General features: G+C 33.6%; 2 protein-coding genes across 3 annotated transcripts in view; both read left to right on the forward strand.

Moving 5' to 3' along the window:
- Nucleotides 1-15,946, forward strand: part of LOC134845231 (solute carrier family 12 member 4-like) — a 191,250-nt gene that overhangs the window by 9,587 nt on the left and 165,717 nt on the right. The gene's annotated exons all lie outside the window — the stretch shown is intronic.
- On the forward strand, nt 245-8,160 carry LOC134844827 (ankyrin repeat domain-containing protein 49-like). The gene is made up of 4 exons (XM_063861642.1): nt 245-479; nt 1,441-1,655; nt 7,493-7,670; nt 7,820-8,160. The coding sequence occupies exons 1-4, from the start codon at nt 245-247 to the stop codon at nt 8,158-8,160; spliced, it is 969 nt and encodes a 322-aa protein (XP_063717712.1).

Genomic DNA, 15,946 nt, shown 5'->3' on the forward strand with positions numbered 1-15,946 from the left:
CCAATATGCTATCCACAGCTTGAGGAAGGAGTTTGAGAAACCGGAAACGGAAGCCATACTACTTATTGATGCAGAAAACGCCCTCAACTCGTTCAATAGAGAATTTGCTCTAAAACATGAAGAAATCCTCTGTCCGACACTACATCATGCGCTGGCCAACTCATATAAACATCCCTCAAATTTATATGTCAATAACACGGTTTTGACATCTACCGAAGGCACATCGCGAGGTGATCCCCTCGCAATGGCTATGTACGGAATTGGAAAAATCCCACTGATTGAGCTCCTGCAAAAGCCAAATGTCACCCAAAAATGGTACGCAGATGATGGAAGCGCTGCATGTGATCTTAAGAGTCTCCGCGCAATACTGGACAACCTAGATGTGCATGGAAAGGCTTTCAGCTACAATGTGGAGCCTTCCAACTGTCAACTCATAGTAAAGGAAAACTGTCGTGAAAGCACCATAAAATTATTTGAAGGTACAAATATTACAATGGTAGACGGTTTTAGAGTCTTTGGATTGGTCATTGGAACACCATCAGCATGCGATGAGTACATCGAAAGCGAAATTGAAAAGACAGCTATCCTAACTGAAAAGCTTTCCAAAATAGCTAGAACATCACCACAAAATGCATACTCCTGCTACACAAAAGGAGTTCAAAATAAATTTAGCTTTCTAACCAGAACAATTCCGGAAGCATTTAAGAAAAATGGATGAAATTGAGAAAAACATAAAACAGCAGTTACTTCCTAGAGTTACTGGTAAAAACCATAAACCGATGAAAATCGCAACCTTTTTGCTTTGAAATTATATCTGACGCCTACAAATATCATCCGAGTGTCAAAACATTAAAATACCAACAAAGAATTCTGGATGTGGAACACAGCAGCTTTGTTCCACTAATTTTTGCGTGTACCGGAGGAGCAGCACCGGGCTCTACAAAAACCGTCCAGAAACTAGCAGATAAACTAAGCGAAAAACGGAACGAATCATACTCGGACACAATTAACTATATAAGAGCAAAAATAAGTTTTGAACTTCTGAGGAGTGCAATCCTCTGCTTTAGGGGGTGCAAAAAACTTAAAAATACATCCAACAAGACAATTCTATCTGTGCTGTAATTGAGGAGGGTAGATTTTAATTGACAATTTTCTTGATGCATTAAAATAGACTTGATTTATTCATAAAATTTTGTCGATGTATTTATATAGCGTTGGTTAGGCCCTATCCAACCTGTGCACGTACCGTCGCATGACGGAAGGGCCCATTTTAATTAGATTAATTTCTTCTAGAGTGAACTGTAGAATTGAATGAAGAGAATTGGCGCAGTGGGTAAATGAACATGAAAGAGAATTAATTCAGGTTGCAAATGGACGAAAATGGTAGTTCGGTGTTGAATAATGAGGACAAAAACAATATTATTTGTGATATCTTGTCAGGAAACGCATCTGCTGAAACTTTATCACAATTGGAAAGTTTGAAAGGATCGGGAAATACCATACCAACTGATGCTAATGAATTCAATAGCAAGTTTGTTGATCCTTCCAGCTCAGACACAGATGACGAGATCTTGGATAATTTCAATTTATCATGTGCTAATGACAAGGAAATTGAACATGCTATATTAAGTGCCGCGAAAAGCGGGAATAAGCAGGTTTGTTGTATTACATATATAGTTAGTAGCAAAAAGTTCGGACAGACAAAATGAATTAAAAAGAGCAATTGACCTATTTTGGAAAATTTTTGCATGCAAAATCTAATTTTTCATCCGATTCTGTGTCTCAAGGTTGCATGAAAAAAGAAATTGCATGCAAAAATCTGTCAAAATGGTACGATTGCTCTTTTTAATTAATTCTGTATGTCCGAACTTTTTGCAACTCTCTATATATACTGGAAACTCAACATTATATTTCTCCAGCGGAAAAGATCTTTCGATGCCTGTCTTCGACAATTGCCAAATGTATTTGTTTTATTAATCTACAACGAAAGGTTTGACGACTTGTTTTTTTTGGACCTAAAAACTATTACTAAAGCTTAATTAAAATGGGACATGATCAGCTAGTGTTTTTCTGATGGTTTCCATGCATAGTCATTATATAGTAATTTTATTCACTTCTTTAATGGAAAGGAATCAGATGAAGGAATAGTTTTTACAGCTAGAAATCAGTCGGCTTTTTTTGCTCTTTTTTCATTATTTTCGCCTTTGATCTTTCTGACCTTCAAACACTAAATGGAAATTCTCTAAAAACAAAAATACAGTCGTTTAGATAGAGATTAGTCTGAACTAGAAAATTTATTCGAATAAAAACAAAACATCCGTGCATTATATTATCGAACCCTAAAATTTGGAAAATTCCATACATGCTTTATTCGAAAATCTGTATTGAAAAACCGAATTTGGAAAAAGAAAAAGACAGTTACAGGAAAACAATTTAGTAGAAAAAGAAATTATAGCTTTTCAACAGAAAAGAAAACTGTTTTGCAGAAAAATTATTCGACAGAAAAAGAAAATTTTTGTTTGCAGAAAAAAGTTATTTCTAGCAGAAAATATTTATCAGCAGAAAAACAGGTAGTCATTGCTTGATCGAATCAGACGAGCGAACAAAATAAATTTGGGCTAGGAGAAAAACTTATATTTGCAGAAGAAAGTTATACAGCAGAAAAAAGGAAATTATTTTGCAGAAAAAGATAGTTATCTCAGCACTGTAATTAGATTATTTAGCAGAATTACAGGATCTGAAGTCATTATCAAACACTGTCCTTCCAGTTACCAGTCAGTTGCATCGATTTTAACCATGTCAAGCAAAAAACTTAGCCAAGAAGAATTTAATGGACTTCAAAAATCAGCATTATACAAGATTTACTCCGATTTGTACGACCAAAAGGAAGATTATCGTAAAATAATGGAGTTTATTGAGAAAACATCGGAAGCAGACAAGGATGGCAAACTACAGTCAACATCGACGAAAGCAAAAGAAGTATCAAAAAATGTGAGAAACTTTTCGCCTTTTCCTGTACCAGAGGAGTGTGTAAACTTGATTTTGGGTTCAAGTATAATTGCTAGGGTAAAAACTGAAACTTTCCCCAATGATACGATTGTTCATGCATACAGGGGTAGCTCCACTGAGGAGCAAATAAAAGTCCTTGACCAATATAGTGAAAAAAAACTTAAGTGTGTGATAATCCAAGATGGGACAAACTCCATCTTAAAAAAAATTTACTCAACGATTGATGAGTTAAGCGCCAAATATGAAGAACTGATCGCTTTAATAACTGCAAAATTTTCACCAGAATCGATTGTTATTTGCGAAATACCACCAATACTTACGACGGGATTTGAGGTGCTAAATCTAAACTCAAACATCAAAAGCTTGGAGAGCTATCAGAGTTTATATTTTGACACTATACACCTGAACGATGAATTAGGTATACCATTCTTGCGCAATTGCCTCGGCTCATACGTGTTCAAACACTCAAGTAAACTCCCGAGGGTAAAACCAGCCCCTGATTATACTGGAAAAGCAAATTCCAACCAAAAATCGCTTTCCAATTATCAAATAAAAATGTTTATAGGTCTACCAATAGACCCTATAGTAACGATCGCATGCACCCATATGGCCGACAAACTGGTCATGGCCGACAAACTGGTCAAATTAATTTCAACAACAACTCATGGGGCTGTGATAGTAATTATAACCATAATCTGAATCGTAACCAGCAGTCATATAACTACTCGCAAGGTTTTCATTATTAAGTAATGCTAGCTAAGACTATCTTTTTGATAAACGACTGTTATTTGTAATTTTAACTATAATTGTTCTACAAAGCGATATGCTGTTACTTTTTGCCTTAACTAGCATATCTGTCATCAGCTTCTGCGAAAGCGATCAATTTGTAGCTTATGAGGTACTGAATAAAAGAAAAGGAAAGTATCTTTTTCCATGGGTTGCCACAATATACTCGAACAAACATTATTGCACTATACTTAATAATATAAGCTATTACTATTATAGTTATTATATAAAAAACACAAGCAAGACTTTTGAAAAACAAGAAAGGTCCCTTCATAAAACTCTCCTAACATCAGGGGATATCCACCCAAATCCAGGACCATTCATGCAATTCAGTCAAATAAAGAAAAAACTGGAAAACTACAACAACAACTTAAAAGTACTACTTCTTAATTGTAGAAGTTTAGCTAGAAAGCGTTCAGATCTCAAACAACTTATCAAAACTTTTAATGATAATACAATTTTCGGATTTTCCGAGACATGGTTCAATGATACAAATGACGATAAACTATGGGCCATAGACAATGACAAACATAAGTTGTTCCGATGTGATAGAACTTATGAATCAAGTAAAAATTGAAGGGTGGAGGGGTCATGTTACTGGTTCCGAAAAAGTTAAACCCAAAAGTCAGACATGACTTAAACAACATGCACAAAAAGTATGATAGCATCTGGATAGAATTTAAAGCCGGACTCAACAAAAATGATAGAACCACTCTATTAAACCTAGCCTACAATCCTAATAGAAACAACAAAACAGACTTCTTAGAAGATCTAGCCAAATCAATTGACCATGCACAGTCATTTAATTCAAACCTAATTTTACAAGGAGATTACAATCTCAACTATCTCAACGAAGACGACAAACAGTCTTTAGATACAATCCTAATACCATATAATCTGGACGTCACTAACAAATTAACACCTACTCACTCAAAAGCACTAATTGACTATATTATCACCGACCTAGGCATAAAAGATCTAACAAATAATTCAATAGTATTCACACCACCAATTAAGACCGACCACCAAGCAACAGCATTCATTACAGAACTTAAGCTGAACAACAATGTAAGACCAATCAAACGTAAAATATATGACAAATCCAATTACTCCAATTACAAATTCAAACAAAAACTATCAGCTATAAATTGGAGAAGTTTCTATAGCAATAATAATCCCGAAATAATGCTCGACATCTTCACATCTAACATTGCTGACACCATTAAAGAATGTGCCCCACAGAAGACTATTTTCATTCGGAACGACAAAGGTAAACTACGAAGATGATAAATTTATTTCCCAACTGTTTAACTCGAAAAAAAGCGAACGCGAAAAATGGAGTATAATAAACGATACAAGAAACTCTTCCAACCTCATTCCATTACTTAGAAACTCCTTCGGCGATTTCATAACCAATAATTTACAGATGGCGAACCTGCTAAATTACAAGTTCTCAACTCTTGGATGCTTTTATGAGAAAATTTCAAAAATCAGGCAAAGTCCACCGACTTCTACATGCAAAATTCGAAATAATAATAAATTTTCATTCCGATTCATCACATCAGCTGAATGTAAAAAAGAAATACATAATTTAAATTGTCAAAAAGCACCAGGTCCATCCAAAATTCCAGCCAGGGCACTGAAGGATGGCTGCAATGAAAAATACTCACATCTGACATTTCTATACAATGAGTTTTTGAAAAACAAGACATATCCTTGCAAGCTCAAAAAAGCAATTGTCACACCAATATACAAAAAAGAAGATCCAGAACTACCAGAAAATTATAGGCCTATCTCTATAACTGGGGCTCTTTCAAAAGTTTTTGAAAAATTGTTATATAAACAAATCAACGAATATCTGATATCCCAAAAATTACTAAGTAATACCGAATTTGGGTTCAGAACATCATATTCAACAATCGACGCTATTCTTTATTGCACTGAAGCATTCAGAAAAGCAATAGACAACAACAAAACTGTAGCATGTTCCTTACTGCATCTCTCTAAAGCATTTGATTCTATTGATCATACTTATCTTAAACAAAAACTAAAAGGGTTAAATTTTTCCGAAGAAGCTATAGAAATGATCAATTCCTTTATCACCAACCGAAGTCAGAAAACAATTGTTAACAACACCGAATCCGATTGGATTACACTTGAGCAGGGTGTCCCACAGGGCACTGTCCTTGGCCCTCTAATATTCAATCTCTACATTAACGATCTCAACAAACAAATTGACAAAACATGTAAAAAAGTTCAATATGCGGATGATACATTACTATTTTGTGAAAATAACGATCCACAAAAAGCTATTAAAGCACTCGAAGCCAATTGCAGTCTATTGTCAAATTATTTTTTAGAACACTCACTTCAATTGAATGCAAAAAAAACAGAACTCATCGTTTTCAGCAAAAAACATTCAAGGAAAAAGGATGAAAAGTATACTATAACTCTAGATGATAAAATAATTGAGGAAAAAACCAATGTTAAATACCTTGGAGTAGTTTTAGATCAGTTTCTCACATTCCAAGATGAAATCAAAAATATTCTCAGGAAAATGGCATGCGGAATAAAAACACTTCAATCAATCAAAAAGCCATTGCCAGTGAAAACAAGACAATGCGTGCACTGGTAATTAGTCATTTGCATTACCCAGCAATTCTTTTAAGTGGAATATCCGCTAACCTAATGATATCTCTGGAAAAACAGTTAAGCTGGGCAGTAAAAATTTGCTGCGATCGTGCAAAATACGACTCATCTTCAGACTTGAAGCTAAAACACAATATATTACCAGTAACAATGTTTCTGGACTATAAAATATTATGTCACTTTTGGAAAGTACAACATCAATTATTGCCAGCCTATTATAACATTGAGTATGATAACCACCAAATAGATATTAATACAAGAAACAAAAAATTATATTTCGGCGACAGATACAATGGGCAATACATAGAAAATTCCTTCTTTAAAAAGTCCGTCATAATCTGGAACAAACTAACAGATGATAAAGTCAACTTTAAAGACATAGTAACATGCAGAAAAGCAAAGATAAAATTCAAAAATTATTTATTATTATTTAAAGAAGACCCCTCTGTGGCAACTCATGGTAAAGTTTCATGGAAAAGCTTCAAGTTTATATAATAACATTTATTTATCAACCACCTTGAAGCTCTCAGGTGAAAAGTAATCATCGATAATTGTAATCGAGTTTGTTTTGTTTATTGTTATTGTAACTATGTGTATCTAATGATGTTATAATATTTTTATGAACTGATAGGAAAAAAACAGAAAACATTTGACATACACTTGTGTATTGAAATTAATTTCGATGTGCAATTAAAGTGTTTTTTTTTTGAAGATGAGTGGGTAAAATTTTTTTTCCTGAAGCGTTGGTATGAAAGAGTTGATGATCTCTGACGGTTATCACCGTGTCTTGAATGCTCAACCAGTATGTTTGAATTTGTAGAAATTTTATAGAAGTTTTACTCTATTTGAGAACTTGAGACTCCTATTTCAAAGGATTTTTTAATACAATGCGCGTGTGAACTTAAACGCATATCCTCCCAAAAAAGAAAGGTAGAAATATGTCATTTTTCGGTTAATGAAGCAAATCGTTTTAAAGAATTTTGAATGTATTGATCCAACTGTTGTTTGATTCATGTGATTTGAAGAATTTTTTCTCTATGTTGAACAGGTTGTGGAGAACATTTTGGACAAAAACCCGAACTATGTGACTGCGATTGACGAAGACTTCTACACTCCTCTTCACAGAGCATCCTACAATGGACACACTGAGGTGATGAGAGTTCTACTGAAACACGGGGCTGACCCAAATGCACCGACCCTGGATGGTTGGACGCCTTTGCATTCAGGTACATCAGAAAAAAGTCGACCTGTAATCTTACTCAAAATGTTAATGTAGTACACCCTGCCGAAGTAAAATTTTTTTTCGAGGAGCAGTGTTCGTAAACCAGCCTTTTTTGAGTTTTATAGTGGAGTGTGATAACATATGTTTGTTTAGCCTGCTGCTGGGGCAAAGTAGAAGCAGCATCCATTCTTCTCAAGGCAGGCTCAAGAGTCAACGCCCGATCTTACTCCAACACAACTCCACTGCATACAGCTGCAAATAGACCAGACAACAGGGCAGTCATAGAACTGCTTCTCTCTACACCAGGTGTGGATCCATTGATATCCAATGAGAGTGGAGATAGGCCGTACCAGCTGGCAGCCAGAATTGCCCCTTATGGGTTTCTGTTTGAACCCTTTGAGTCCTCATTAAGTTGGTCCCCATCTGAATGGATGCAAACATCAAGTAGCGATACAGCAGAAGCCTCAGAAAGTAGGGCACTAGAGGCGAAATGAAAGTATTAGACTAGAGGCGAAATGAAAGAAAGAGACTAGAGGTGAAATGAAAGAAGGAGACTCAAGGCGAAATGACCGCAGAATGCATTGTGTAATCCTTCTTGATCGAGATTATCGTTCCCAGCTGTTCGTTTTGAGAACTAAACATGGATCAATTGTTGAACTTTGAACTGATTGAACTCTTGAACTTATATTTTTATGGCGTTTAAGAATTCATTTTTTATGCTTGCGATTAGCAAGCGTTGTCAACTTGGAATATAGACTTTTTTCAGGCTAAGAAATAGCTTAACAGAATCACTTTAAACATGAAACATCTCTTAAACCACGAGGTTCATCTTTAATCAAAAGCAAGGCGTTAATCCGCTCATGACGCATAGAGGTAACGAACATGTCTGCGAAGACAAAAGCTCATAGTAAGAATCCGGCCAGGATCTATTTTTTTAAACGGAATTTTTTTTCTGACGAAAAAAATAGAGCTTTTCTAAATGTATTTTTAAGAGTAATGAACGTAGTGAAAACTCTTGCTAATTAAGAGTAGTAAACGAAGTGAAGACTTTTGCTGATTTTTTTTTTGTTTTTTTTTTTCAAAAAAATTCGAATAACTACAGATGTGCAAGAATTAAAACTTTTCCTATTTATCCAGTTTTCTCTTATTGGGTTCATATTATCAAAAAAGCGCCAATCATAAATCGCTCTGGAAATTCGAAGAGCTTAAAGAGCATCTATCTTTTTCTTTGAAATTTTAAAAACTAATTCAGTGTTTTTTATGCTTACTTGCGTTTATTACTCTTTTTCAATCTTCGATTGGGTAATTTTTAGGTTCCGTGCAAGTAATTGCGTCCCAATGAAAAGGCTGATTTTTTTTTTGAAAAAAATATAAATATCAAAACTTTAAGCTTTTAAATTTTTTAATATTTTATCATTGCCTTTTTTATTCATAAGTAAGCTGTTGTTGACGCACGCCTCTTTATTTAAGAGAAATTTGATGAAGACACATGCCCTCTGTACGGAGTAAAAGATTATTTTGATTTTCGCCCTAAAATTGGTAATGCGACAAAATCCGGATTAATGAATGGCTAGCGCGACTGTTTTGTAAATTTTTGTGGAGCTTTTAGAAAAAAGTATTGTAGCCAACGGTCGAGTTTGTTAAAAATCAAATTTACCCTTCTCACTTGATTTTTTGAGGTTGAATTTATAATTCTTCTAAAATTCAATTCAAACACATTTGTTGAACCAAAATAATACTCTTAATAATTAAGAAAGCAAATATGCCCAAAAAATTTGCAAAATTTTGAGATCAATAAGTAATTTATTCTTTAGATTTCCCAGCGAAATGGCGTTTAAAGTAGTCTTTAAATTTAGCTTATTTTTGTTTTTGTACACCTTAATTTGAAAAATGTTCAATTTCGTTTTTTAAAGATATGCAAATTTATAACCTATCAAATTTAATGAGCAATATACGAAAATCAAACTACAGTTACTAATTAAGAACGACAGGAAAATGGAAAAAAGTTAAATTATTACACTTGCCAGAGCAAGTGTTTTGTAATGGGTAACTAGACTGTATTTCCGTAAAAAACTTCTGCATGAATCTAGAAATTAAACCAGTTGCATTATTAGTCAACCTATGCAACTTCGAGACTCTTTGCAACCTGAATTGAAAAAAAAATGATCAGCTGACCTACTTAAATCAATAATCATTTAGGGAACTATTTGTTTACAGCTCAATCTGCATTGACTGAACTGTTGGCAGCTTAATAGTGTAACCCAATTTTAATTCCGTTTCCAATCGCTAGCTCAAAATCTTGCTCTAGTGTGTCGAAAGTGATGCAAAGCTCAGCTTTGTTTCACAAATTTTGATTTCAAAATTCAATTAGTTTGAGTAAAGAAAAATTTAGTTGCAAGAACTGCCAGCCATTTGAATAATTTCCATCAAATTTTTGCAAGGTTGCTTTAAGTTTGATTTAACACTTGCGAACATAAACTCATGCGAATCAAAATAAAATTTTCTTCTCACCACTGCCCATGGGGTGGATCTGTCAGCAATCAGGTACCACAAAAACATCATCGGAATGAACCATAAAGGCATAGCGACAATTTGTCGCAATCAAAAATTGGGCGCATGCGAACAGACGTAGCATTTATGAAAAGCAATTATTCGCAGCACGCGTCGAGTCGTAGCGAGCCACAATTATTAGCGTTGAAAGCTTTGATCAGATCAAAAGAAATAAGATGAACACTTAAATTAAAAAACAAAGAAAATCAACATTGAACGAGAGGCCCTGAAGTTATTTGAGAATATTTTTGTTATAATTTTCAAGGAGTACAACTCACCTGGCTTATTTTTTTTTCGCATTTTGCCTAATTGGCGGCATTTTCTCTGGCAGTTAGTGCCACCATTTTGTTCTCCGACAGACTTATCTTTTCTCAGATTTTCAATAAACCTGTGAACGGTAGGGTGAGCACGCCCCATCCCCAACTGGAAGGTCCTATCACCTCATCTTATTAATATCTTTTTTTCCTTAGAAAAAAATGAGATTCAAAACAATTCGTTCAAATGTATTTGTCTAATGTGAACCCAGATCATTTTTTGCGTAAAACAAAGCCCAAATTAACTGCTCTTGTAATATTTTCATTTTTAAAAATCTTTTCCATATTCCCGTATTGTATTGTCTTGCATCCAGTTTGCTGATAGTATAAGTTTTTCTTAGATCTTGGCTAATTTAATTTTTTTTCAGTCACATTTTTAAAAAAAATAAGTTGAAGTGAAACATCTTTTTTATAGATTCTATTTAGCTCATTTAATTTTTTTGACCAGAAATTGAGCACATTGTTTTACCTGGATAATTTTTTAAACTAAAATCTCATCCTTTTGGCCGTAGGAAGTTTTTTCAAATAATTCGAAAAATTTCATATGATATGCTAGTTTTTAGCTAAAACACTTATTTCACATGAACCAATAGTGTCGAAACATCTCTTTATTTTTGTGACCGCCAAATCATAATTCTTTATTAAATGTCACTTCAAGTGTTAACGTTTTGACGGAGTCAAAAGTTGGTGTGTTAACAAGTTTAGTTTCGTGTGTTAACATGTAAGCGATTATACGTTCTCATAATAATTTTAACTGATGTTCTATAGGAACTATAACTTTAAACAAGGATGCTCTGTGCATGCTACAGAGAATGTTCCCACCATAGTCTCAAAAATGCAAAAAAAAATTCAAACTTTAATTGTTTTTTTTCGACGTGGTGGAGCTAAAGAGAAAAAAAGGGGTAAGGTACAAATGACATTTATAATAAAACAAGCAAAATAAAAAACAATACTTGTGGAAAAATTATCAGTAAAACGAAACAAAAAGAAAAATTTAGCAAGTTTTTTACAGTGTTTTGAAGATTTTGATTCGAAAAAGAGGCTAAATAAGGTATTCGCCTTTGTAAAAATTGTAAGCTTCTGTGCTATTGCAAGCTTTTAAGCCATTAAAATCATACTGGTCGCTCGCTTTATTAGCTTGAACTAAGTCCAAAAATCAAAAATTTGCAATAAGTTTTTCTCGATGATAGAAAAAACTTGTTGGGTGAATCAAACCACAACTGAAAGGGCTTTCATATGATATAAATCATTTAACTTAGTCCGATTGTTATTTTTGGTACCTGATTTTGCACGGAAAACAAAAAAAAAACTCAAACACTCCTGAATTCAAATTTCTTCCCCATTTTCAATAGTCATAACAATGAACAAACTCTGGCCAGCATATACTTGATATTGATATCTTTACAAGATTTTAGAAGGTGGAATGGTAGCAACTTAGCCATATTAAATGAGTAATCCGAGATTAGTCATGATCTTGGCAAATTTTCCAAGATTGAAACAGTGGGTTGTTCGAGATGGATGAAAATCACAGTAATTTGATTTTTAAAACCACGCTGACTCTTGTGGAGTTTTGAGATCCTAATTAATGGATTACTTGATTGATTGATACCAGCTACAGGAACCAACCGTGGTAAATTCAGTTTCGAGAGAAAAAAAGAACGAAAATTTTTTTTTTCAAGATGATCGTAACCAAACCGAACTTTTTCAATGGTCAGAACAAAAATTATAACCTTGTGGAAAATCCAAACACAGAACCGATCATAGTTTTGGTAATTGTAACCAATAATTTTTGCCACAAAATTTTTCTAAGAATCGATCATATAAGCTTTAGCTGAAATGCGAGTAGAACTAATTAGGTCGACAACCTGAGACCAAAGTAAAGCAGTGCTGTCTAATATGTCAAAAAACTAATTGATTCCTTCTTAATTCTGATTTTTATTAACTTGTGTTACAAGACGGATTCTTCATATTAAAAAAATGTATGAAACAACACTTTGAAAAACAATTCTTACAGAAAGGTTTTTTTTTTATAGTTTTGAAATCAAATAATAAGGCCAAGGCCTACAAGATACTCATAACAACAAGCAAAAAGTTAAGTTTGGATGAAATTTTACAAATCGAGCCGATCACAGACAAATTTTTGCAAATTGCTTCGTTCGTGAACATTTTTTTGGTCATGAAAATCAGGAACGCATCTCATCGATAATTAAATTCCGATATATTGAAACCTCGAAGACTAAATTTTTGCTAGATATGCTAAATCTCAGTCGCTTTATGTCGCATATAAAATCTCATAATCACTTCTTCCAATCAACTTTTGATTAAAACAGAATCTATGAATGCTGAAAAAGGAGCAGTTCGGGTTTCAACATAGCATAGTCAAAATAATGTCAATTTTTGTCCCTTCTAAAATATTTTCAAACAACTTCTCATAACTAACGTCCGGTCAGATTAGTGTCATTCAGTCGCGGACAATTTTGCTTTGGTCGCGAATATTGCGGACGAATTTTCTCAATCTATCAAATCTAGAAATCCCAAATTAGTTTGCAACGGTGTGGACAAAAAACTTTCGCAAAATTTCGTGTTTCATGTCAAATATTGGAATCTCATTCCAACTGTTTTTTATGTTGCATAAGTTCTCATTTCCAAACTATTGACCAATATTTCATTTCTCTTTAAAATTTGGAGATATGTTAAGCAAAAGGCCTCATTTTTTTATTTGTATGTTTCAGTCTTTGGAAGATAAACACAACAATTGGTGAACATAGGTTGGTTTTTGATGATAAGAAACAGTCAAAATTTTTATTTTTTCCACTTCTAAAGCACAGATTTTTGTCGTTTTATAAGACTTTTTGCTGTTTTTTGTTTTCGATTATTTTGTTACCATTATCCACGTTAAAAAGTAATTAATCATAGTTTTGGTCATTGTTGGCAGCTGTGGTGTTGTCTCTGATTTTCCCACTGTCCTCAAGGGCATTTTCCCACAAATTTCTAAAAGCAAGAAATGGAACAAATGAGCTCTTTTTCCTTTTTCCCCCACCTGAAGTTTTTTCAGCAATTTTTTCTTCAAATGGTGAGATTGTTTCATGAATTAGCATGCGGTCTATTTAAGATATGACAAATATAGTTGGTCTTCTTACTTAACCGTTTAAAACTCCTCGTTACATCATTGAGGACTTTGATTAATCACAGAAGCGGATTTAGAACTATTAGAACAAATAATTTGTGTGTTGCCGTGTGTAAGTGGACGGACCTTGATGGTTAAAATCACCATATATGAATACTGGGAGTGTGGGCAGTATTAAGACAACCGCGTATTTCTACTCGTCAGTAAGCAGACAAATACTGTATTAACCAATCAGTATCGAGACAAGGAAGAAATTTATCAATAATAACTATTTATTTTGAAAGTTTGCTTTCTCACCTCGTGATAAGAAAGCAAATTTTCAAAATAAATAGTTATTGATGGTTAATTTCTTCCTTGTCTCGATTCTGATTGGTTAATACAGTATTTGTCTGCTTAATGACGAGTAAGAATACGCGGTTGTCTAAATACTGCTACACCGAATACTGATTGTTCGATTGTTTTTTTTTTCGTGTGTGGCCTTATCTGCCAGGATTCAACTTATCAAGCATTACAATATTGTTTTAAAATTGGCATAATTCGTCATCTGTGAGTTGGTTTCATTGAAAAACTTCGTCTTCTCAAACTCGCATAGTACGAATATACTAAAAACAGTTTTAAATTTTCAGATCTTCAAATGCGGTAAGCAGAAAAATGTACTATTTTTGGATAACATCTACAAAGGTTTTAAAGTTATCAGGGATAGATTTGATTTTTAAAAGCAATAAGTCAAAAAGTTCATAAAAAAATTGCAGCAGATCAAGTCGAGATGAAGTCAATCAATGAAGCTTGACAATTTACGAACGATATTTTTCAAAGTCAAAAGTTTATCTACGTTTCTGTCCTTATCGTTCAAGATTTGGCAAAAGCACTCAAAAACATGCGTCTGAAGACTTTTCTTTACTCCACCTGCAGAATAAAATAACGAAATATTTGTGCTTGGGATTTTCTTTTGATCTCCTGACATCTAAAGACCACCTGAAATTTTTTTTTCTCCTCATGAACTATAACTTTGGTTTGGTTTATTTGACCTGTTGTATAGGCTTTTCTACGACAAAAAATATCGCGCGTCATTTATCCCAATTTAAGTTATAGAAAGCAAAATGTACTGAAGCTAGTTCAAAACAATCATTTGAAGTATTTATTTATACCTTGATATTTATCATTATAAAAAATCTAGAACTGACCAATCCTGATCCATTACTAAAACTTATGATAAGTTGTGAAGCTGGAACTATTCGTAGTTTCAGCCAGAGAAAATATAAAATAGACTGAAATTACCTGCTTCAAAAACTGAACAATAAACAATAAAAAACTATCACCCACTCGCCGAAAACTAGCACTCAATAATAGCCGAAAATAAAATGTTTGCTGAGTCGGGAAAAATGTTGAGTCGATGCCATACCTCCATACAAAGTGAGACTTATCAAGCTGATTACTTACAACTACGCAACTACATTTCCTTTCTGTCAATTTTCAAGCACCGGTCGAATCAAAAACAAGCGGTTTTAGAAGATGTTTTTGCTTACACTTAGTATGACAATGACCGAATATTTTTTTTCGGCCTCGTTTTTTCTGCAAGAACTAAGTTTCGTCACAGCATTTGTAGACAATCGGAAAACTTTTGAATATTTGAACTGTAAATTAGAACTCCATGTACCCATTATACCTAAACTAAGGGAGCTTTGAAAATGTCAATTTGGCTTATTTGGGATTAATCAGAAGCTACGGTGCAAATTGAACTGAGTGCTTCAAAATTGTTCAAGTTTTGATGGTGTAAATTCAAAAAATATCACTTTGTTATTGACAATGCGTGTGGGGGTGGGGAATTTTTTTTAAAAATTAGGTTCAATTTTTCAACTTATATTTGTAGTTTTCTACTGAATGTTAATGGAAGCATCTGGAATGCCAGTTAAAATTTGTGAGGCTGTGCCCTGATATGAGCAGTCTAGTTTTTCCGACTCACGACGAAAGTGAAGAATATATATGCTTGTGAAATTTTTTGTTCAGTTTTTTGTTCAGGTTGTACATTTGGGATCAAAATTGATATATTACCGTTCTTGCGTGGGTATCGTACGTACTATCGTAAATCCATATGAAGCTTACTCACTTTAATACTGTGAAGGCTTTACCTATATTCATTAAAGCGTAACATGAATTTTTATCTTGCATATACCAACAAAATCAGAAAAACTAACTAGTTATATTAGCTCCTTATAAGATCCAAGTTTTAGTTTTTAATAATTGATACGGACAAACCAAAAATGGAAGTTTATCAAAAAGTTATCTTAC

Source organism: Symsagittifera roscoffensis, chromosome 4 (assembly GCF_963678635.1).
Source record: "Symsagittifera roscoffensis chromosome 4, txSymRosc1.1, whole genome shotgun sequence".
NCBI lineage: Eukaryota > Metazoa > Xenacoelomorpha > Acoela > Convolutidae > Symsagittifera > Symsagittifera roscoffensis.